Raw genomic sequence first — 23,743 nt, 5'->3', positions numbered from 1 at the left:
ATTCTGTTTCTCTTTCTTGACTTGAATTTTGAGCCACATCTAACTCAGTTAAGGTGCTACAGGGTAGTTTTATAGAATAGAACTGACTCATAAAAGGTTTATGAATTATCTGTCTTCCAGGGAAGTTTATTTATTTACTGATAGTTTACAAAACCTGTAAGTCTGTGTGATACATTGACTACAGAGCTGGTCTCAAAGTCAGAAGACCTGGGTTCAAGACTTTGGCACATCCTAGTGTGTGATGTTAGACAAGTCAACTTAACTAAAGTTGTAAAGAATGTCGTAATTTGAATGGGTAAGATCACTGGGAGACTTCAACACTGATGAAATCACATACACACATACACATTCACACATTTAATATGGAAAAGGGTGGAGATTTATTGAAATAAGTTGAAAACTTCATATGTATATCATGTATTTGGGGAAAAAGAAGTAAGTCATTCCTCGGTTAAATGGCATGTTGGAAAATAGTTATTGGGAAACAGATTGCTATAGTTAATAAAACTTTCCCTGTAAAAGATAGTTAAGGGTACTTAATATAATTTTAACTCTGGAAGAGACATCATTGAAAGCAGCATGGTACAGTGGAAAAATTACTAACATTGGAGTCAGAGGATTTGAACTCAGGTCTTTGCATAACCTTTGTGACCTTGGACCCATCACTTAACTTCTGTGGCCCTCTGTTTTCTTGTTTCTAAAATGGGAGATTTTGGTCTTTTAGTTCATCCTCATTTCTAAATCTTAGCAATCTTTTGATCTTATGATCAGAAGTCATCTTGCTCACTTCTAATTTTACAGATAAAGAAACTTGAGACCTTAAGAAGACTAAATATTTGTCAAAGTCATAGAGTCAGGAAATAACCATCCTAGAACTTTCTTGAAGTCCTTGAACTTTCTAGAGTCTTGCTGTCTTTTTTTTTTTTAATTTTTAATTTTTACTATTTTTAAAATTAAATTAAATTTGATAAATTTTTAATTTAATTTTTAATAAAATGCTGAGGTCAGGAATGTCCTTGTGTCCTTTCCTCTGATTTGTATATAAAAATCTTTTTTGCTGATGTGAAAATTGTGTTGCTTCATCTTTCAGTTACATCCTCTTAGGAATACTTTACTTAAATCATAATCTAAAGACCAAATCTTTACCTGTAATGCCAACACATTGTGAAAGAAGCTTCACTAGAATCTCCCAACTAGTTAAATAGCTAAGTCTCAACTGGAAAATAAGGTATTTTCCTAAAACTTCACTTAGAAATCTTCAAAGAAAAGAGAAATGATAGGAATTAAATAAAAATAAAGTCATTATAGAATTATGTCAGAGATAGGATGATTTAAATGTAGTAATACAAATGTACTAGTATACATAGTAATCTATGTATTATACTATAAATAGTCAAATTTACTTAAATTTTATATTGTATCCTAAACTTTACAGAGCATTGAAGTCACAACAAGGATAGGAGATTAGAAAGCACAAATATTATTATCCCCATTTTACAGATGTAGAGACAGAATCAAAAAAATTAATTCTCTCATGATCACACAAACAAAAGAATCAGTCTTAAAATGTAACTTCTCCTAAAGTCCTGATGGGTTACTTCATTATAGCATGGAGATGATCCTCTCTATTTTCTAAAGCTTTGCTAACAAAGGATAGGCTTTGACTGGTTTTGCTAAGTTGGAAAGTTGTCATCTGAAGGCCCAGTTACAAGATTGTATGTTGCTCGTCCAAAAATTGCTGTAGCTTAATTCAGAGATGCTCAGCATCAGAAGATTGCCTTTAAGTTATTTTGAGGAGGGGGTAAGGGAGGGGATGAAGCACATGATAACTCCCAAAGATTTTAAGATCTACAATTGCTAAAGGAATATGTGTTTTTGTGTGTGTGCATTAGTGTGTATAAAATAGAAATCATTTAGAAAAATGTAAAATGTAAAAAATGTAATGCAGCCTCCATGTTGTTATTTTTTCCTTTTTAAAAAAAGAATAGCACCAAATCTGGCCTCAGACACTTAAATTTGCTAGCTGTGTGACCCTGGGCAAGTTACTTAACCCCAATTGCTGTAACGCAAAAAAAAAAAAAAAAAAAAAAAAAAAAAAAAAAAAAAAAAAAAAAAAAAAAGAATACAATCACAAGTGTTTATGATTTTGAAGAAATTTATTGCATTAAAAGGCATGTCATTTGATGTCTTCTCTTTCTGGACTATTATCTTTCTTCCATTCTTTCTGGCCTATGCTTTAGTTCTATTCTTTCACTTAACCAAGTGATCTAGATAGATCATATAATCACATTATGATTTAAATGTAACAACCTTCTCTCCCCTCTCCTTTCCCTTTTACGAAGAGTAAAGATTTCTTTCTCTGTTTTTCAGTGGGCCTGGTCCATATGCATTATTACCCTGTTCCTTATAGGAACCTTATGCAATACTTTTTTAGTCTTCCAAAATGTCTTTTGAAGCATCTTTTTTTTATCTTGTGTCTTCAGGTTCTTCACCTATGGTCCTGGTTTGCCGGTTTGTTATTGTACATGATTATTTTTGTAGAAGTGCCGTTTCCAGTGGAAACTTAATGATTCTTTATTATACAGATTCTTAATTTTCCCCCTTTCTTCTACAGGTCAAAAAAGTTTTTTAGCTTTATAGAGGGGTGCCTAGTGAAGAACTACATGCAACGTCCCTCTACAGAGCAGCTTTTGAAGCATCCTTTTATAAGGGATCAGCCAAATGAAAGGCAAGTTAGAATCCAGCTTAAGGACCATATAGATCGGACAAGAAAGAAGAGAGGGGAGAAAGGTATCAAATTTGTTTTATTTTTAATCTTTATTTTGCAGTTATTTCCAGTTTCCTGTCGCTTTGAATAGGTTTTGACTTCCTATTCTTCTCTATCTCTGCTCTCTTCACTGAGAAATGCCAAATGGCTTTTAGTCAGGTATTTACATCCTTAGCCATGTTGATACTAGGTCTTAATTTCTGGTCCTAGCAAAGACTCAAAAATAAATCTTGTCACCAAACTGGAACCCACATAAGGCTGCCACTTTGGCTGCAAGCTGTTGCTTGTTTCTTCCAAATTTTAAGTACTCAAATTAAGGTATGGTAGTTGGTCAAATGAGCAGAGTAGTGGAGGTGTTATTTTAGGTCTTTCTTAGGACTTGAAAATATCTTTGTTCCTATGCTTTATTGATACTAAAAGTTACTACCAGAAAAATTTTCTTTCATGTACTAAATATTTATTGAGCACAGTGTTGGTTTTTCTAAAATTATTTCAGGGCTTTGTTGGGTCTGTAACCTAATCCCTGTTGACATACCAGTGATAAAGATTAGTCTCTCTATGCCTTCTGATTCTTTGCAATTTTTGTTCATGTCTTCCCATACTCCAAGAGGAGTAGTATAATCTGGGGCTCCAAGCTCTGTATTACTCTTGCTCATGTCTGTTTTTTTATTTGTACATCTTTTTGAGGTATGTCCTTTCTCTTTGTTGTTCCACATGCAGTTTTTTGAGGAGAGCTAATAGTTACAGCCCTATTATGTCTACCATACATTTCTCCACCATTTTCTCAGAGAACTGAGGCTGTACTTCTTCAGAGACTGTGGTTTGCCATACCTCACAATCCTGTAGTATTCCCCAGAAAAAATAATGCAATTAAGTGGATGAACTCCAGGATTTCTCCTGGATAAATTTGGAGGTTGTTCAAAACTCTGTTAAGTTTTCCAAGTTGAATCCAGCCTGCTCTCATTGTCCTATTCAAATCCAGCTCTTGTTCCTTGTCCTTTGGAATGTATATCCAAAATAGAGGTTTTGATGGGCCAATTCTAAAGATTGTCCATCTAATTGTTTTTCATAGTCTGAAAATTGATATTCAGTAAAATGCCATTTCATTTGTCCTCTCCCTTCTATAAGAAATCTACATAGCCTATTTTATCAAATCCAAATACTTAGACACAAATTTCTACTAAGTTAAGTGTGATATCTTTGTTGCTTGCTATGCCATACTCACTCTGCATCTATGCCTTTGTGGTGTTTCTTCTTGAAATGACTTCTTTCTTACTCTCTTTTATGGATCTTAATTCATGAAGACCTACCTCAGCCTAAAAATTTTTCCTTGAGGAATTCAGTCTACAGCAGGCCTTCCTTTGTCTGAATTCCTAAAGCAATTACAACAATAGAACCTTGAATAAATAAAAACCTATTTAACAAAATCTTTTTCTGCCCTTTGAGGAAATCAGATGATAATAGAATAAAGCTTATAAAAGAGATTCAGTCAAATATGAAATCCTGGGCATGTCCTGGAATCTTTTTTTCTTTTCTTTTTTTTTTTTTTTTTTTTTTTTTGTAATTTTATAATAATTTTTTTTGGAAAATACATGCAAAGATAGTTTTCAATAATCACCCTTGCAGAACTTTGTGTTCCAAATTTTTCTCCTTCCCTCCCTCCACATTTCTGCCTCTCCTAGAAAGCAAGTAATCCAATCTACATTAAACACGTACAATTCTTCTAAGCATATTTCCACATTTATGATAATGCACGAGAAAAATCAGATGAAAAAGAAAAAAATGAGCAAGAAAAATACAAGTAAACAAACATCAACAAAAATGACAAAAATAATTATGCTGTGATCCACATTTAGTCCCCATAGTCCTCTCTCTGGATGCAGATGGTTCTCTCCATCACGAGTCTATTGGAATTGGCCTGAATCACCTCATTGTTAAAAAAAAGAACCAAGTCCATCATAGTTAACCATCACATAATTTTGTTGATGCATACAGTGTTCTCCTGGTTCTACTCACTTCATTCAGCATCAGTTCACATAAGTCTCTCCAGGCCTTTATGGAAATCATCCTGCTGATTATTTCTTATAGAACAATAATATTCCATAACATTCATATGCTATAATAAATTCAGCTATTTCCCAACTTATGACTGCCACAAACATTTTTGTATATGTGGATTCTTTCCCCTTTTTTATGATCTCTTTGGGATATACACCTATTGGAGACATTGTTGGATCAAAGAGTATGCCCAGTTTGACAGCCCTTTGATTATAGCTTCAAATTGCTCTCCAGAATGACTAGATTAGATCACAACTCCACCAACAATATAGTATACTAGTTTTCCCACATCCCCTCCAACATTTATCATTATGTTTTTCATCTTAAGCCAATCTGAAAGATGTGAAGTGATACCTCAGAATGTAGTAATTTACATTTCTCTAATCAATAGTGATTTAGAGCATTTTTTCCTATGACTAAAAATAGTTTTAATTTGTTCATCTGAACATTCTCTATTCATATCCTTTGTGTTTTCATACCTTTTAAACCCATATTTTTATCTGTTGAATATTAGTTCATTAATCAGTAATACTCAAATTAGTGACTTTGCTGTATTGACCTATTTCACACATCAAAAGCTAGTAATGTAAATCAATTTAAAATAGGTTTTTAATGGGTTTTTTAATTTATTGAATGATTTAGACTCAAACAATGGTGCCATTGTCAACTAAAAGCAGGATAGGTTGCTAACATAATGATTTTAAGTAACTTCATTGAAGCCATAAATAGCATATTCATGAATTTACGAATTACATAAAGTTAAGCCCTAACACTATATAAAAGATAAATCAAAAGGGTCTTAATGGCTAGAAAAAGTAGATTCAATTCAATATGATGAAATATAAGAATTGAAAAGTTTTAAACTGAGGCTTAAGTCAACTGAAAACATGTGGAATGAGTGATATGGACAAAAATTTGTGGAGGTCAGAAGGACCTCATTGAATTTTTAGTTAAGTATATAATTAAGTAGCACCAAAAAGCTAAGATGGTCCTAAATTATATTCTTAGAAGCACAGGGTCCAGGACACTATATTCTGCCCTGGTTAGGCCACAGGTAAGAGTATTCATTTCTGGGAGGCCAAGTTTTAGAAAGGATATTGATATGATTGAGCTTATAAAGAAAGTAAATAGGAGAGGACTCAAAATGTCATGCAGGGATCAATTTGAAAGTACTGGGGTGTTAATCTGAAGAAAAAGCAAATTTAGAGGAGACATGATTAGCTTTGTAAAGATATTTGAAGAGCTGTTGTCTGTGAGATTAGACTTAACTCTTATTAGTTTCAGGGTGCAAGGGTAATGGATATATGTTACAGAGGAATGGATTTTAATATAAGAAGAAATTTTCCTTCAGTGCATTAGTTTCATATTTCAAACATCCTATTGATTTTTTTCATTTTAGTTTCTTGTTAGGGCCTGAAAAATTGATACATCTGAAATGAATTCCCTTTCCTCAAAAAACAAAACAAAACAAAACCCCAACAAATATCCAAAAGTAAACCAAAAATCCTGCCATTTTCTCCAAAGGTTTTAATTTCTTTGCATGGGACCACTATTTTCTTAAAATGATAATTAGTTTGTTTAGTGGGTACTTCCACTCACAACACTCTTCTTTTTCTCATCTTCTTTTCCTTTGTAACACCCTTCTAAATCTTACCACAAATCTTTCAGAAATTTACTTGCCCATTGTTTTACAAGCTGCCTTCTTTTTATACCTTGAGGATACCATAGCATCATTAGGTTGTCCCACTGATTATCTTTTATTTTCACACCTGACTTCTTTTACAGGTTATATATGCCATCAGTCATACTTTTTACTCCACTCTGTGCATTGTCGAGATTTTGTGGGTAATTTAATTGTGCTGTATTCATTGTATTCTATGTTTAAACATGTTTAAAAGATGGCGGCATTGTGGTAAAATAGGCAAGATCATTTACTTTCCAAAATGAGCAGTAGCCTAAGGCTTTGTCCTGTTACTCAAATTTTGTGTTCAAGCCATCCATTTGGAGAATTTGGTACAGTAGGCAATGAGGTGGCATGAGTGATAGATTTGGGCCAGAAAGACGTTAAAATCTGGTCTTGGATCTTTAATAGTTGTGTGATTCTGGGTAAGGCACTTAACCTGTCTCTTGACCTCAATTTCCACATTTATAAAATGAGAGTAATAATAACATTGACTTTATGACATTGTTGTGAGCTCAAATAAGATAATATATGTAAATTGCTTTTCAAAACTTAAAGGTGCCATATTAAATGCTAATTGTTAATAAGAATATATTACCTAAGAAAATGATATCTAGTATTTATTACATAGTGATTTTTTTTTTTTAAGGAAACCGTGTAAAATATTCATAGTTTTGTAATGGATTCTTTCTTTTTGTGCTGTAAAAATGGAATTATTCTTTTTTTGTCATTTTGTATCTAATTTCAAAATGAATAAGTATTTTTTTTTTAATTTAAAAAATAAGGATATAAACTCATACCTATAAAAAACTAGATAGAATCTATTTTTGTTTAGTTTTTAGTCTTATATGATTCTTTGTGATTCTGTTTGGGGTTTTCTTGGCAAATATACTAGATTGGCTTGCCATTTCCTTTTCCAGACATTTTATGGATGAAGAAATGAAGCAAAAATGGTTGTGTCTGAGACCAGATTTGAACTCATAAAGATGATTCTGATTTCAGGCCTAGTACTTTTTCTTCTATTTCACCTAATTGTTTTTTCATAAGGAATACAGCTTAATGAACTATTCTTACTGATTTTCTTCTGTTACAAATTTCTCACATGCTTATGGGAGTGCTAGGACTAATACCCAGCTCAACATGAATCATGATGCAGAGATGTTCCTAGGTGTATATTATGTAATATTCTCAATTAAAGATCACTAAGACATGTACATGACTCTTCATAGGAATTTGCATGTCTTTACACAAATGTCTTATAATTCTCCAGCCCATCTCTATATTTTTCTCTTCACTTTCATAGATGAGACAGAGTATGAGTATAGTGGAAGTGAAGAAGAGGAGGAAGAAGTACCTGAACAAGAAGGAGAGCCCAGGTAATAACTTAAGTGCACATTTTAAAAGGATACTTTGATCTTAGGAATTCTAAACCTATCATTAAGACTCATGCTTAGAAGAATTCTGAGGGAATTTTAACATGACCTAGAAATAAATATTCCTTAATATTTTAGGCCTATTCTTTTATTCCTTAAAAAAACTTTCTTGTGAACTTCTGCTTTCCCATTCCCTCAAACATACTCTTCCCCAAACAGACATTTGTTTTCACCTTCCTAGTGATTGGTGTACTTCCAGGAATCAAATAGTTTATATTTCCCCAGAAACAGCTTTAAATCTGTGTTTTGAGTGTAGAAACTGAGTTTTTTGCTTGACTTCATGAATTTTGAGAAATTAAAACAGCTTTATTTGATAGCTTGAACCTAGATTAATGTGATAAAGACAGATAATTGAGAATATTGGGAGCCTGATAATGTGATTTTAGGGAGGGAGAGCATGAGCTGTGAAATTGAAAAAGCAGTAATTGATCAAAAGGAAGGCAGTTTAGGATAAGAATAAGTTTAGTAACCATTGGAATATATCCTAGAAATTGGTAACCTAAAAGAGCCTGAAATGGGTTAAGAAGATTGAACAAGGAAAAGATGGTTCATATTCTTTGTATTATCCATATTCTGTTTGTGCATAAAGATTTTCAACTGTTCATGCTTTAAGAATGTGAATTCTACTGGAAAAAACCACAACAACTTTGTACGCGTTTGTCAAAGTATCATAAGCATCTTTTTCAAATATTTCTGCTGATTATAATTGGCATTATTGATAGTATTGAGCAGTTACCTACAGATCAAAATTAAGCATTTATTATATATCTGTTATATTTAGTCATTCTAGAAGCTGGGAAAATAAAGACAGAGCTTTTAAAATAGTCTTAACTTCAGGGGACGTAATTTTGTTGGTATGGGTAAGATAGCAACATTTAATGTAGATAGGTAAATACTAGTCCATTTAAAGAGGATAGGTATACCAAACCCCAAAGAAACTGGAAAACTTTTTTAAGTTGGTACTTGAATCAATTTTTTAATAAAAAAACTAAGGATTTCAAGAGGCTATGGGGGAAAAAAGTGCCATTTCAGCAATGGCAAAATGACCTGTACAAAGACAGAAAGATGGGAAAGAAAATGGTCAGGTTTAGGCAACAACCAGGAGACCATTTTGGTTAGAATAGAAAGTTCTTGAAACTGAAATGAATCTGGGAAAGGCAAATTAGAATGAGCAAAGATTTTAATTCTAAGCTACAGCATTTCTGTCTTCAGGGAGGTATTGAAAACTATTAAGCAGATATTTTAATATGAGTGTGTGTGTGTGTGGTTCAGATGATCTGTCATGTATCTGTGGGCCTGGAGTGTTAATTGTGAGAGAACAACAAAAACAACAGACAGATCTTGAGGAAATGGGGGTGGTGTTGGGAAGAGGAGAGATGCAGAGAGAGAGGAGGAGGGGAGGAAGGGAGAGAGGGAGACAGATAAAGAGGGTCAGATACAGCACATGGGTAAAGATATAGGGAAGGAGAAAAAGTGGTCACATAGTTTAAAGTATAAGTGTGTTTACAGGAGTAGAGAAGAGTTGGGCAATAGTTTAAATGTCAAGAAGTCATTTCTGAACAGAGAAAAGGACACCAGATTTTACAATTAAGAACTATTTTATTGGTTCTTAGTCAAGTCTTATAATTGGAAACTAGATTGCAAAGAATTGAGAAATGAGTGGGAGGTGCTGAAGTGGAGGCAACATATATAGTTGTTTTTTCCTTTAGAGGAAATGCAATGTATTACTTACTATTCAGGGATTGGGGAACTGGGAAGAAGAGTGAAGCCAAAGTGACATGAGTATGAATTATATTTAATTCTGTTTTCAAAATTTTGAAATATCCTTGGAGATCTATTACTAGATTTAGATTTTGTGACCACTGGTTCAAGTATTAAGGGAAATTTTAAAGTGAAGAATTACATATGTGGTTTTAGACACCTAAAAAGTATTAGGCAACTTCTGCCTATCTAGGATTGTCTAGGCTTGACAAGCATATAGAGCAGCAGAATGAGCTTTTCATTTTCATTCTCTTTGAAAAGCCATAAATAGCTTAAAGGAAACAGAACAATCACTTGGTTTCTAAAGTGTTTAAACACATTAATAGGAGTGCAGAAATAGTAGCCAGGAGAGAGCAATCAGAAAAGGACTTCCTGGAAGAGGTATAGTATGAGCTGTGTTTCGAAGAAAGAGTAGAGTTTATGTATGGATATGTAAACATATATTGTATTTAACATATACTTCAATATATTTAACATGTATTGGTCTGCCTGCCATCTGGTGGAGGGAGTGGAGGGAGAGGGGAAAAGTTGAAACAGAAGATTATGCAAGGGTCAGTGCTGAAAAATTACCCATGCATATATCTTGTAAATAAAAAGCTATAATTAAAAAAAAAAAAAGAGTAGAGTTTAAGCAGCTACATATACAAATTGTTTTCTTTTCCTCAGCTTCACCTTTTAGAATTCTTAGATCCTTCAAAGCTCAACTCAAATACTACCTCTGGCCACACATCACTCCTGCTCAAAAAACTCAAAAAACTTCTATCTCCCTAAGACCAAACACAAACACTACTATTTGGCTTTGACAACAACCTGCCTCTAAACTTCCCTTTCTAGCCTTGTTATATATACATACTACTTCCCTTCATTTACTTAATGGTCCAACAGAACTGGCATTCTTCAAAGCCTTTACATCTGATGTTTATGAAAAATGTGATATGGAAAAATTTAGACATCTCCATGTCACATGCTTAAATAGACTATTTGTGCTAAAGCCTTCTGAGCTCATATTATTCTGATCAGCCACTGTCAGTTATGCTGTACTTTGACTCCAACATAGTGACATCATTTTGGTCCTCTTCACAGCAGTCCATCAACCAGTGGTATTCCATTTCTTGTTTTTAATGCAGTTTGTTCTGAAGCTTGCAATGCATTTCCCTCCTCACCTCAGTCTCTTAGAAATCTTGGCCTTTAGCTTGTATTCCACTATCTACACAAGCACCACATTCTGTATTATTTCCCTCAGCTATTAGTATTTTCTCTCCTTTCTGCCCCCTTCCAGTTTCAATATATTGCCATTATATAATAATAGATTTTTGGACTTGGGAGGGAGATTGATAAGATTAGTTTTAAATAGATGATGTTGGTAGCATATCTAAGTATACTTATGCTATTTGCAGTTGAAAATATAGTACCTGACATGTAAATATTTGTAAAGTAAATGGGTGAAATAATTACTAATAATTATAAATTATAATTGATGAAATATCAGATTTCTTATTTATAGTATACATAACGGGTAATCATATAGAAATTATTTTATTAATAATTATAAATAATTGAACTTAAAATGTATGCTATAAGGGCAGCTAGTTGGTGCAGTGGATAGAGCACCAGACCTGAGTTCAAATTTGGCCTCAGGCATTTAACATATCCTGTCTGTGTGACCCTGGACAAGTCACTTAACCCCAATTGCCTCAGCATGTGCTGCCCCACTCTCCCCCAAAAAATGTATGCTATAAATTCAGTATTGCGGAAATACAGGTGATGAATTGAAATCAGACATAAAGATTCTGATAGTCTTTTTAGAAAGGGTTAATAGAAGCCATGAAAATGAAGAATTCACCAAATGAATCAATTTACAGTAAGAATATCAGGTGGTCTTGACAGAGAAGTGTTAGAACTCAGGTTTCAGAGTGAGATAACAGTTTTGGACATGGCCAGCGTGCAAATTGATTTTGCTTCACTCTGTATTTTTGTTACAAATTTTTTCTTTCTTTGTTTCTTCCTTCCTTCCGTCCTTCCCTGCCTTTTTTCTTTTCCTCTCTTCCATCTTTCCTTTACTCTCTCCTTCCTTTTCCTTTCTTTCTGGATGTCATTAAATAGATGCCTTTTAATTGAAAAATAAAATAGATGCTTGTTGATGGAAAAATAAGTTATATCAAAGAAAAAAAAAGGAATAGGAATCTGAGATGAAGCTTCCATAAGCTCACAAGGTCATTTATTCTTGTGGCTAACCCTTAATTCCTCTGTGTGTGTGTATGTGTGTCCTTTTTAAAAAAAATAGTTCCATTGTTAATGTGCCTGGTGAATCTACCCTTCGGCGGGATTTCTTAAGACTGCAACAGGAAAACAAGGAACGCTCGGAGGCTCTACGGAGGCAACAACTTCTACAGGAACAGCAACTCCGAGAGCAGGAGGAATATAAAAGGCAACTCCTGGCAGAGAGGCAGAAACGCATTGAGCAGCAGAAAGAGCAGAGGAGACGACTGGAAGAGGTAGTGACAGGATGAAGGGTTCACTGTGTTCTTTCTTTTACTCTGTTTGTTTTAAAACAAAGTAGCTTTAAGACCCTACATGTCTTCAGAAAAAAAAAGCTTCTGCTCACCCAGGCATAACCATTCAGAGCCTGAGGAAGACGTGTTTTTCTCAAGTAAATAGTATCCCACTTCTCCCTTCCCTTGCTATACCTTTAAATAAAAACTTTTATAATGCATAGAACTGGTCAGTAATGGAGTGGACTAATGTGGAAAATGAATTACTACTTTCACTAGATGTTTTCAGTCAGAGAGCAGATGATCCCTCATCAGGAACATAGTAGAGAGAATTCAATACAAATTCAAGAGAAATGATCCAAAAAAAAAAAAAAAAAAGAGTGTTGGTAACCTGAGAAGGCAGAAACTCAGTTGAATGTTGAAGTCAAAAGACTGAGGGGGAAAAAGTGAGTGGGGCATCAGAATTTGGTGACTGTATGGGGATTGTTGGTTTGGTTTGGTTTGGTTTTGAAAAGCTGTTTGGTGGCACATTGAATTCTGGCTTTGGAGTCAGGAAAACTTGAATTCAGATCTGATGTCAAACCTTTACTACCTCTTTGATCCTGGCAAAACACTTAATCTTTGTTTTCCCAAGTTTCTTTAGCTATAAAATGGGGATAATAAACATTACCTAGTTCTCAGGGTTGTTGTGAAGGTCAAATAAAATAATAGTAAAATACTTAGCACAATGCTTTGCAGAGAGTACAGATAAAGTGCAGAAAGGATACTACATAAATGCTAGCCTCTATTATTATTACTACTACTTTTTTTTTTTTTTAAATTTTATTTATTTATCTAGGGGAGGCAATTGAAGTTAAATGCCCTGCCTTCTCACAGCTAGTAAGTGTTTGAGGTTGGATTTGACCTCAAGCCTTCCTGACTCTATTGTGCCATCTAGCTGCCCCTGTTATATTCTTTATATATTCTTTAAAAATTGTTTTGATTGGCTTTAAAAAACAAAAACAAAAAACCTTTCTCTTCCCAATAACTTCTCACTTAACCCATAAGTAATTATTAAGCTCCTCTTATTGAGTATTGTGCTATCCTTAGAGAATTCAATTACAAATAATGAAACAATCCTTACACTTTATGAGTTTGCCTTCTCATAGGGAAGACAGTAAGTAGATGGACGAAAATGCTTGTGTATGTACATATGTATATGTGTACATATGTTTGAATAATAAATATGTAGATTATGCAGAATATTTTATCTAAATGCAGAATAAATGCAAATATACACCAGGTAGTTAACACTTGTTTGGGAGACAGGGTCCTTGAAATTGTAATTAGGAAGAGCTTCATGTAGGAAGTAGTGCTGTTTTGAAAGGAATCTTTGAGGTAGAGTAAGGATAGAGTTCATTCCGGGTCTGGGTGGATGATCAATACAAAATCACTACAATGGGAAATGAAATATTATATATAAGCAAGAGAGAAAAATCCATTTTGATGAATTCTGGATGCATGAGAGGAATTAATTTCAATGAGACCAGAAAGATAAGGTCACATTGTAAAGGGATTTAAAGCTAAGTAGAGGAGTTTTTTTTATTCTAAAAAGTATGAATAGTCACTGGAGTTGATGATGTTGGATTTGGCAACTTTGGAGAGAGCAGTTTCAGTTGACAGGCGTCAGAAGTGAGATTCCATTGCAAAAGAATGGTTTAAGGGAGGCTACAAACATCAACAGCTTTTTCAAGGATTTGGCTGAAAAGAGGGAGGATGGAGATAGAGGCAGCAGGGAAAGAACCAGTAGTAGACAGGGAGAGATTGATTGGAAGGAGGGGGAAGGAAATGAAGTTGTATTCTATTGGAAAAGATGGATCTTTATGAAAATCATGTTTAGTTTCAGTCATAAGAAAACAGTTTTATTGGGCACCTGATATCTGTATTGGACATTGAAGGATAGAAAAGGAGTACAAGATATGCAACTGATCTGAAAGATCAGGAGGTTTTAATAACTTGCAAACTGACATGAATTTGTAAAATGATCTAATATCCACCTACCTCCAACCCCCCTCAAAAGTTAATGTGATTGTAGATTACATTAAAGAGAGGCATTATGTTCAGGATAGGGAGGTGATAGTCCTTCTGTGCTCTGCGTTGATCAGACTATGTCCTAGAATACTGCATTTAGTTCTGGGTACCATAGTTTAGGGAGAATATTGATTAGCTGGAGAGCTTTCAGAAGAGTATTCTTCGTAGGAAGGACCAAATGAAGATCATTTATAAGAAATGGAATTTTTGGATTGTAGAACATTTAGTGGAAGTGTAATAGTTGTTAAGAATTTATAGCACTGATAGAAGGGAAGAAATTAGCTAGGTTTTGCCCTAGCCTGGGCTATAAACTCCTGGGCCTGGAAGTGGGAAGACTTATCTTTCTGAATTCAAATCTAGCCTGACACTAGCTGTATGACCTGGAGCAAGTCACTTTGACCTTGTTTGGCTCAGTTTCCTCATCTGAAAATGAGCTCCAGTATTTTTGCCAGGAAAACCATAAATGGGATCACAGAGAGTCTGACACAAATGAAACAATTGATTATCAAATGGAATAGATGTTTGGCACTACTTAATAGAAGAAATTGGTGGAGAGTGTAAGGGAAAAGGCTTTAAAAATTGAAGTTCTCTAAAAGTTTAATAGGCAAGATCAGAGATTTTCTCTATTTCTTCTTTTTTCTCACAGTTTATCACAATACCTTGTACAGCTCTTAATATATGCATGTTGATTTAATTTTAAGCAAAAAATGACTTCTCTTGTAGGATATGTCCTATGAAGAATTTTTACTGGTTATTGGTTATATCTTCACTAGACTAGATTGATTGTAAATTCCCTTTCCAACTCTGGGATGCTTTAATGGATTAGGCCATATGACCTCTGAATTCCCTTTCAGCTTTGTGACTGATTATTGGTCATTGTCTTAGAAATGATCCATGGGATTTTAAAGAGCATTATCTCACTTAATCCTCATAACAAATGAAGCAGGTTAGTGAAGGACTGAAACTTGAGAATTAGGGACTTGCCCAGGATACCCAGCTAGTAAGTTCATGAGACAAGAGTTTTGAATTTAGGTCCTGAATAACTTCTGGTTTATTTTACATGGTCACTACTTTTGAAAAGTGTGTGTGTGTGTGTGTGTGTGTGTGTGTGTGTGTGTGTGTGTGTGTGTATGTAGAGAGAGACAGAGAACTTATGTCCAGCCCCCAAAGTGAATCTGATTACCCTTATTTTTTAATATATGTAAAACTTAGGTTCAGGGGCAGCACAACTGGAATACTGGAGGATCAAGTGAAATAATAACACATTTAAAACATTTTTAAAACCCCAAAGCTCTTATAACTGTTTTTGTGGTTAACATCACTGTTATTATTATAATTCATTTTGAGTGCAGAAGAACATTAACCTAGAGATGAATCTTTTTGCCAGAAATCCTAAGGTAGCTTTTATCATACATGTCCAAGGTCATGACTTATGTAGCTATTATTTTGTGTTTGATGAAGTATACTGTAAATTGTACTAATTTTTCTCCCTAATTTCTCACACTGATCAACAGTATATATAGAAGCACCAAGTGGTTGTGATTTGCCCTCATTGCACATGTTAATGTGTCTGAACTGTACTGAAACAATTTTCTGAGAGTTTCAGTAGAAATTTAGATATTGATTGATATTCTGTGTCTGATTAGAGAATCATTGAATTCTTATTATCTGTGTTGAATCATTAAATTTCGATCATTGAATTCTTGATTAGAGAACCACTGAATCCTAGTCATCAATGTTCTCTGTCAGGAAACATGATTTTAGTAAAGTTTAGGGTTTGATAGCATTGATGCTAGACATAGAATTGGAGGTGACTGAAATTCAAATCTGATTTTAGACATTTACTAGCTATGTGATACTGGGCAAGTCCCTTCTCCTTGGTTTTTTCATGCATAAAAAGAAGAATAATAACAGCATCAACCTTCTAGAGTTGATGTGAAGATCAAATAAGACAATATGTATAAACTATTTTGCAATGTAAAATATTTTGTGATATACAAATATTAAATTTCATCACTATCTTTATCCCATCATGATTGTTCTTTTCTGGGAACTCCTGTACTGTAGCTGGGAACATAGTGTCCTTCAGGATTTGAAGCCATAGATAGAAAAAATGTTTTGATACTGTATACTACTTGTCTATCAGTAGGTATTGCTTGCTTACCATTATGAGAAAGAAGGGGACAAAGGAAGGAAAAAGGAAGAGCAGAGGAGCCTAATACCAATGGTTCTTGAAAAAGAGAGGAGAATGCTCAGTGAGTGTGAAGTTTGGGTCCCAAATTTCTGGGAAATTTAGAGCATATGGGAGAAGAGAGTTTATTATGGTGAATTCACATAACTTAGTTGGCCAAGTCCCTCATGGAATTCGCCATTTTGGTACACTAAAGTAACTAAAGGAGTTTCATGTTCTGGGTCAATCATAGCCTAGGTCAGTTTCAAGGATAAGGAAGATGCAAAAAAGCCTTTTCCATGCAACCTTTCACATCTCCCATCTGTTTGCTGCTATTTGGAACTGTTTCAGGGAAGATTAATTCTTTCATTTAACAATTAAAGATAAAAGGACTCATGTATTTTCCTTTTTAGAATTTGGTTATAATGTGAAATGGGTTATAAAGTGGGAGGCACTGAGGCCTAAAGTGGGGAAAGAGGTTGCTGCTAGAGAAGACTCAGGTTGTCAAAGCAAATCTACTAATGTGGCCAAACACTAAGCAAGAACTGTTATTTCCCTTAAGATTTTAAATATTTTGGATATTCCTTCTCTGATTACATTTGCAAGATCCTTTAGTACCCTGAGATGTAATTCATTCTGGGCAAGCAGTTAGGTCCTTTCTTTATAACTCCTCACTTACCTGGGGCTGAAATTCCCTCTTCATAGTTTTTTTTTTTTTGGGGGGGGGGTGTTTATATTTTGACAATCATTTTTGTTGGAAAAGTAGATTAGAATGTCTGCTATCTCTTTGTCCTCTGTGACTATTTCATTATATCCCCAATTATAGGGCTTCTCCTTTTTTATTTCTAATATAAATAAGTTTGTTTAATTGTTCAAAGTATTTTACATGATTATCACCACATTTTGAACGTTGAGACTTCCTTTCTCTCAATATTTTGGTTGTTTCCTACTATTCTGTTGTATTTCTATTTGTTCATCTGTAAGACAGCACCTATGTGATCATACCTATTTCTCCTTTCCTCTGAAATGAAAGGAGAGGAGTTCCTTTCATTGAGACTTATATATAGTTATATGGGAAGAATTTTTAAAAATTTGGTTTTTTAGAATTCTCATTCCTTGAGCTATAATTATGATCCATTTTACAGTTTCTGGTGATAGAATTCTCTTGATCTTTATTTCTAAATTTTTCTTGAAATTTGCTTCCTGAAAGCCTATGGGAGATAGATATTGGTATAATGAAAATGCAGAGTTCCCTAGTTTGACATTTGTGTGACTTTGGATAAAGTATTTAACCTCTCTGAGCCTCAGATATCGCATTTTTTAAATGAGAGGGTTGGACTAGATAAGATCTAATGTTGCATTAAATCTGTAATTTTTTTTTTTTCCATCCAGTGTTCTTATTCCTTGCTATTACAAACTACCTTACCAGGGCTAAAGTGACTCACAAATGCTGAATTGTTACCTTTTAGGTGGGAGGAAAATCCCATAAAACAAAAAAAACATTGTTAGAAATAGAGGAGAAGAAAGAGATCTAGTATGGAAAGTAGGTTAGTATGAAGTTTAATTGTAGGACTTGGGCAATTGAAAGTTTTAAACAAATAATGATAATAAAATGTGCTAAGTACTTACTATGTATTTCTTGGCTATGAGTCCTAGAAGGAGGAAACTGTGGATGAACTCCCTAACCTTCCCCCCAAGGGTTTTTAAACAATATTTTAATGCATTTTAAAGTAATAAATATTTTCCTCATCAATTCCTTCTTCTTTACCCGCAGTCATAAAACATCCTTTGTTTTGCAGTCTGTTTAAAACATTTCATTTGCAAGTATGATTTTTAATATGCACCCAAGTCATAAACTATGAAGAATATTGATGTGGTCATAAAGCAAGGCAAGACATTCAAGACATTGTCTAAACTGTTTTGCAAAGATGTCTGTCCTGTTTAACATCTGTGATGGAGATTCTGCAGTCTCCCTTGATAACCTGTTCTAGTTTTTCATCACCTATAGTATCAAACTGTCTTCTTGGTTAGTCATTTTTGAAGATGGAGAACAACAGACGTTTGGGAGAAGCAAACGAGCTTCTCTTTTTCTCCCATTATTAAAGTTGCTACTGTGGAATCCCCACACCAAGTCTTTGCTAAGTTTTGATGATTTTGTGGTTTGTCCCTTGTGCATGATGAGGACCAAAATGACATTATGATGTTAAGGTCAAAGTATTGTATCTGACTATGGCTGATCAGACCAATATGAGTTCAGATCACTATCACAGATCAGGTACGTACAATCAATTTGATCATTTGGGAAGAAGATGTTTCTAAATTTGCATACCTCATATTTCTTTTGAGAGCCCATGAAAATTAGTAGGAAATTCTTTAAATGAATTTCCTTTTTAAAGACTATTATTTGGTATCAGAATAACTTGTAATATCTTGGTATGAAAGAATCCTTTTAAAATGTCAGAGACAACTATTGACTTAGAAAATAGAATAGTATTTGCCCAGGAATCTTAGGAAAATTTGGAAATCTTTGTACAGTGTTCTCTAAAGAGAGAAAAGAATTTTAAAAGTCACGGTGACATCAACTTGCAGAAGCCATACATTCAAAGATTTAGTGTTATCTTTAATATTGTTTTGGATGAAGGAAAGTTTTATAAGGATGAATTTGAAAATAAGGTAGGAATTCAATTCTTTGGGATTTTGTCATTTGCATCATACTTATAGTATTAATTCATAGACTAATGATCTTTAATTGGGCATGTGCACATTTATTTTGACATTGTTTTTATATTCTAATATAAGAATAGTTCAAATTATTTATCCAGATATAACGTTGACAATACTATATGATGACCAGTTCTGATGGACCTGGCCATCCTCAGCAATGAGATGAACCAAATCATTTCCAATGGAGCAGTAATCAACTGAACCAGCTACGCCCACTGAAAGAACTCTGGGAGATGACTAAAAACCATTACATTGAATTCCCAATCCCTATATTTTTGCCCACCTGCATTTTTTATTTCCTTCACAAGCTAATTGTACAATATTTCAGAGTCTGATTCTTTTTGTACAGCAAAATAACGGTTTGGTCATGTATACTTATTGTGTATCTAATTTTATATTTTAATATATTTAACATCTACTGGTCATCCTGCCATCTGAGGGAAGGAGTGGGGGGAAAGATGGGAAAAATTGGAACAAGAGGTTTCGCAATTGTCAATGTTGTAAAGTTACCCATACATATAACGTGTAAATAAAAGGCTATTAAATAAAAAAAAATAAATAATATTTTTTAAAAAAAGATATAATGTTGGAGCTTTATCTTAATAGATTTAGTTAAAATTTTTAAAGACTAGTAGCTGTTAGTACAGCATAGTTCATGATGGGGATTGATAATTGAATCGAAGCTGTGGGGCAAATGAATTGGGGTATATAAAATATATATAAATATTAAAATGGAATCATTAAGTTACCTTTTTCTTTCTATTCATCTTGGGGCACATTCTTGCCTTAGAGAGGGAGAGTTCAGAAGGTAGTTATTCATGGCTCGTTTTTCATCTTTTTTGTTCTGGAAAGAATAAGTTGGATTTAGGAATATAAATCTCTCTCTCTCTCTCTCTCTTTTTTTTTTTTTTAAACTGAGGCAATTGGGGTTAAGTGACTTGTCCAGGGTCACAGAGTTAAGAAGTGTGTTAAGTATCTGAGCCCACATTTGAACTCAGGTCTTCTTGACTTCAGGGCTAGTGCTCTCTCCACTGTGCCATTTTGCTGACCCCAATATGAATATTTTTTTAAAGGAATACTATTAGTGGCTTGGAGAATTGGTTTTATTAAGTCTGGTTATTTCCCCAGCCTCCTTAATGCAGACTTCCCATGGGACCTCAGAACTAAATTTGTTGCTCTGAGTTCTTTCTTGTTTGAGATAATTCTGAGTTCCCTTACCATTGTTGCTCATGATGTTTACACATCAAAATGTGTATACAAGGAAAGAAAGAGAGAGATTATAAGAAGAAGAGTATAAGTTTTCATAATATTCCTTTGCATTTTTTCCAGGCTTTGTTTATGAAATTTTTTTTGAGTTGTCTTGAATCATGGAATTGCTGAGAAAAGCCAAGTCCATCACAATTTATCATTACACAATCTTGTCATTACTCAGTGTTCTCCTGGTTCTGCTTATTTCACTCAACATCAGTTCATGTAAATCTTTCCAGGCTTTTCTGAAATCAGCCTGCTCATCTTCCATTACATTCATATACCATAATTAATTCAGTTATTCCCTAATTGATGGCCATCCTCTTTTAGGTTTTCTTTGGGATTTCAACAGTAACATTGTTGAATCAAAGGGTATGATGAGTTTTTATAGACCTTTGGCCTAATTCCAAATTGCTTTCCAGAATGGTTGGATCATTTCACAACTCCACTAACAATGCATTATCTGGTAGGGGATTAGTTTTTATGGAAGCTCGTAACCAGGAGTGAGAAGTTGGGGTAGCAATAGGGAGCATATTAGTATTATGTAATGGAGGGAACGAAAAAGAGGGATACTCTTAATTCTTTTCTTCCATACCGCCCCCTACTCTTTACTGTCTTTCTGCTTCTCTTCTTCTCTCCCTCTCTCTTTTCCTATTTTATATTCCTCACTGAATATTTGGTGCTTGGTCTCCCATACTTGAAAATTACATATAATGGGCTGGTTGCTGACGATAAGGATTAGTGAAGGGAAACTCTCAGGTTTTGTATCCTTCTCATGGGGACAATTTGCCCAGTTGTGCTTACAGATTTGGTTTGGAGTTTAAACTAGTGTTTTACTTTCTTGTTTCCCTTTCCTTGAAGATGAGAGGCATAGGTCATAGGGGAGAGGCAAAAGGAGAACAGAGGTAAAGGTATACTACTAGTTGGATTGTGAAAATAAATAATCAGAAGAGGAAATGTATCTTTTTTGTTGTTGTTGTTTTTAAGATCTGAGATTAGAACACGAGTCAATAGCATTTTTATTTTGGGAGAAAAAGGCTGGGTTTCTTGCATTAGATTAATTCTATATTAACTCATTAGATTCTTGCAGTGGTAGGGTAGATATGATTAACAGGCAGACAAGTTAAGTGGTCACAATTAGTTGGTATCTGAAATGGAAGGTGAATTCAGATCTTTCTGACTCTCAAATCCTTTGCTCTATACACTGAACCACATAGCTGAGCCAAGTAACAGGTTTTTTTTTTGTTTTGTTTTGTTTTTATGATTATCAAATTGCCTGTGTGACACCTAGGATGTTCTTAAGAAGAACATGGGTTCCATTCTTAATATATAAAACTCAAATGTTTACTGAAGAGTGACAGAGCAAGGATGTGTCCTTTTTTTTTTTTTTTTTTTTTTATTTTTATTTTTATTTAATAGCCTTTTATTTACAGGATATATACATGGGTAACTTTACAGCATTAACAATTGCCAAACCTCTTGTTCCAATTTTTCACCTCTTACCCCCCCCCCACCCCCTTCCCTAAATGGCAGGATGACCAGTAGATGTTAAATATATTAAAATATAACTTAGATACACAATAAGTATACATGACCAAAACATTATTTTGCTGTACAAAAAGAATCAGACTCTGAATTATTGTACAATTAGCTTGTGAAGGAAATCAAAAATGCATGTGTGCATAAATATAGGGATTGGGAATTCAATGTAATGGTTTTTAGTCATCTCCCAGAGTTCTTTCTCTGGGCATAGCTAGTTCAGTTCATTACTGCTCCATTAGAAATGATTTGGTTGATCTCGTTGCTGAGGATGGCCTGATCCATCAGAACTGGTCATCATATAGTATTGTTGTTGAAGTATATAATGATCTCCTGGTCCTGCTCATTTCACTCAGCATCAGTTCATGTAAGTCTCTCCAGGCCTTTCTGAAATCATCCTGTTGGTCATTTCTTACAGAACAGTAATATTCCAAAATTTTCATATACCACAATTTATTCAGCCATTCTCCAACTGATGGACATCCATTCAGTTTCCAGTTTCTAGTCACTACAAAAAGGGCTGCCACAAACATTCGTGCACATACAGGTCCCTTTCCCTTCTTTATAATCTCTTTGGGATATAATCCCAGTAGTAACACTGCTGGATCAAAGGGTATGCACAGTTTGATAACTTTTTGAGCATAGTTCCAAACTACTCTCCAAAATGGTTGGATTCGTTCACAACTCCAACAATGAATCAATGTCCCAGTTTTCCCACATCCCCTCCGCAAGGATGTGTCTTAAGGACCATCTAGATTAGTCAATACATTAAAAATCACTTCTTAAGTATTTTCTTTCCCTCTCTTGGGCTCTGTGCTCAAATGACATTTCTTTAAAATGCTGTTTAACACATAACATTTTTTTTTTTTTTGCTTCTCTAGGAAGACATTGAAGACTAGATTTAAAAAATAAAATGTTGATATAGGTTAGAAATTAAAGAAACAAAAACCCCCAAGAAGGGATTTTGGTCTATCTGATTTCAAGCTTGTGTTAAATAAATTAGTTGCTTGGTGTCATACCTTGCTGTCTTACCCCAAACTCCTATTTATTAAATTCAGTATAATAAAGTTGTCTTGGTCCATAATAACCACTTCCTATGTCTTTTAGGTTGTTGAATTGTTATTAGTTAAAGGATTGATGGGGAGATAGTACAATATAGAAGACTGGTTTCTTTTTTGTTTTTTTTGGGGGGGATTTTTTGTTTGTTTTTTTTTTTTTCAGTTGAAATGTAGTAATTAGGCAGTATCACCAAAACTTCCTGCTTCCTGTTTGTAAATCTTTATTCTAGGCATCATAGAAACTATTGCCACAGAATAATAGCAGAAAAATAATAATTATTTTCAAATTTTCATTAAATATTATTTTCAGTGTAATCTGGTAACATGGATTCATTGAGTAATATTCCGGTTATCTTTGGTGACTGCCATTTTCTCCTCTCCTTTCTCTTCTGATCTATCCCCTTTTCTTCTCTTTCTTTATCTTTTATACTTTCCCCTTCACCTAGTTGTTAAATTTTTCCTTTGCTTTTTCATTTGTCTCTTCAGGGATATGGGTTGAGCATTGTAGGAGGGAAGATGAGGATGACCTTTTCTTTTCCCCCCCTAATAGTTTTCCCTGTTGATTGTGCTTGACTTATTTTATATACTTTCACTTCTTCCCTCCTGTGTATCCAACATTTATGAAAAGGTTAACTGAAGTTACAGATATCATTTTTGATTGTGCATATGCTAACTGGTTATGGCAGAGATTTGACCCCATATTACTGCATAAGCAAAAGCCAGCATGAAAAAGCCCAAAACT

The 23,743-nt window shown here is 34.1% G+C and overlaps 1 protein-coding gene across 10 annotated transcripts in view; it reads left to right on the top strand.

Moving 5' to 3' along the window:
- MAP4K4 (mitogen-activated protein kinase kinase kinase kinase 4) overlaps positions 1 to 23,743 on the top strand; it is a 218,117-nt gene that overhangs the window by 148,539 nt on the left and 45,835 nt on the right. For all 10 annotated transcript variants that reach the window (XM_023500436.2, XM_031958814.1, XM_023500435.2 and 7 more), the window contains exons 10-12: positions 2,615 to 2,790; positions 7,810 to 7,882; positions 11,985 to 12,195. In XM_023500436.2, coding sequence (XP_023356204.1) covers positions 2,615 to 2,790; positions 7,810 to 7,882; positions 11,985 to 12,195 — 460 coding nt within the window. The remainder of the gene's footprint in view (positions 1 to 2,614; positions 2,791 to 7,809; positions 7,883 to 11,984; positions 12,196 to 23,743) is intronic.

The sequence above is a fragment of the Sarcophilus harrisii genome, chromosome 3, assembly GCF_902635505.1.
Source record: "Sarcophilus harrisii chromosome 3, mSarHar1.11, whole genome shotgun sequence".
NCBI lineage: Eukaryota > Metazoa > Chordata > Mammalia > Dasyuromorphia > Dasyuridae > Sarcophilus > Sarcophilus harrisii.
This window is presented reverse-complemented; position numbering and strand designations above follow the sequence as displayed.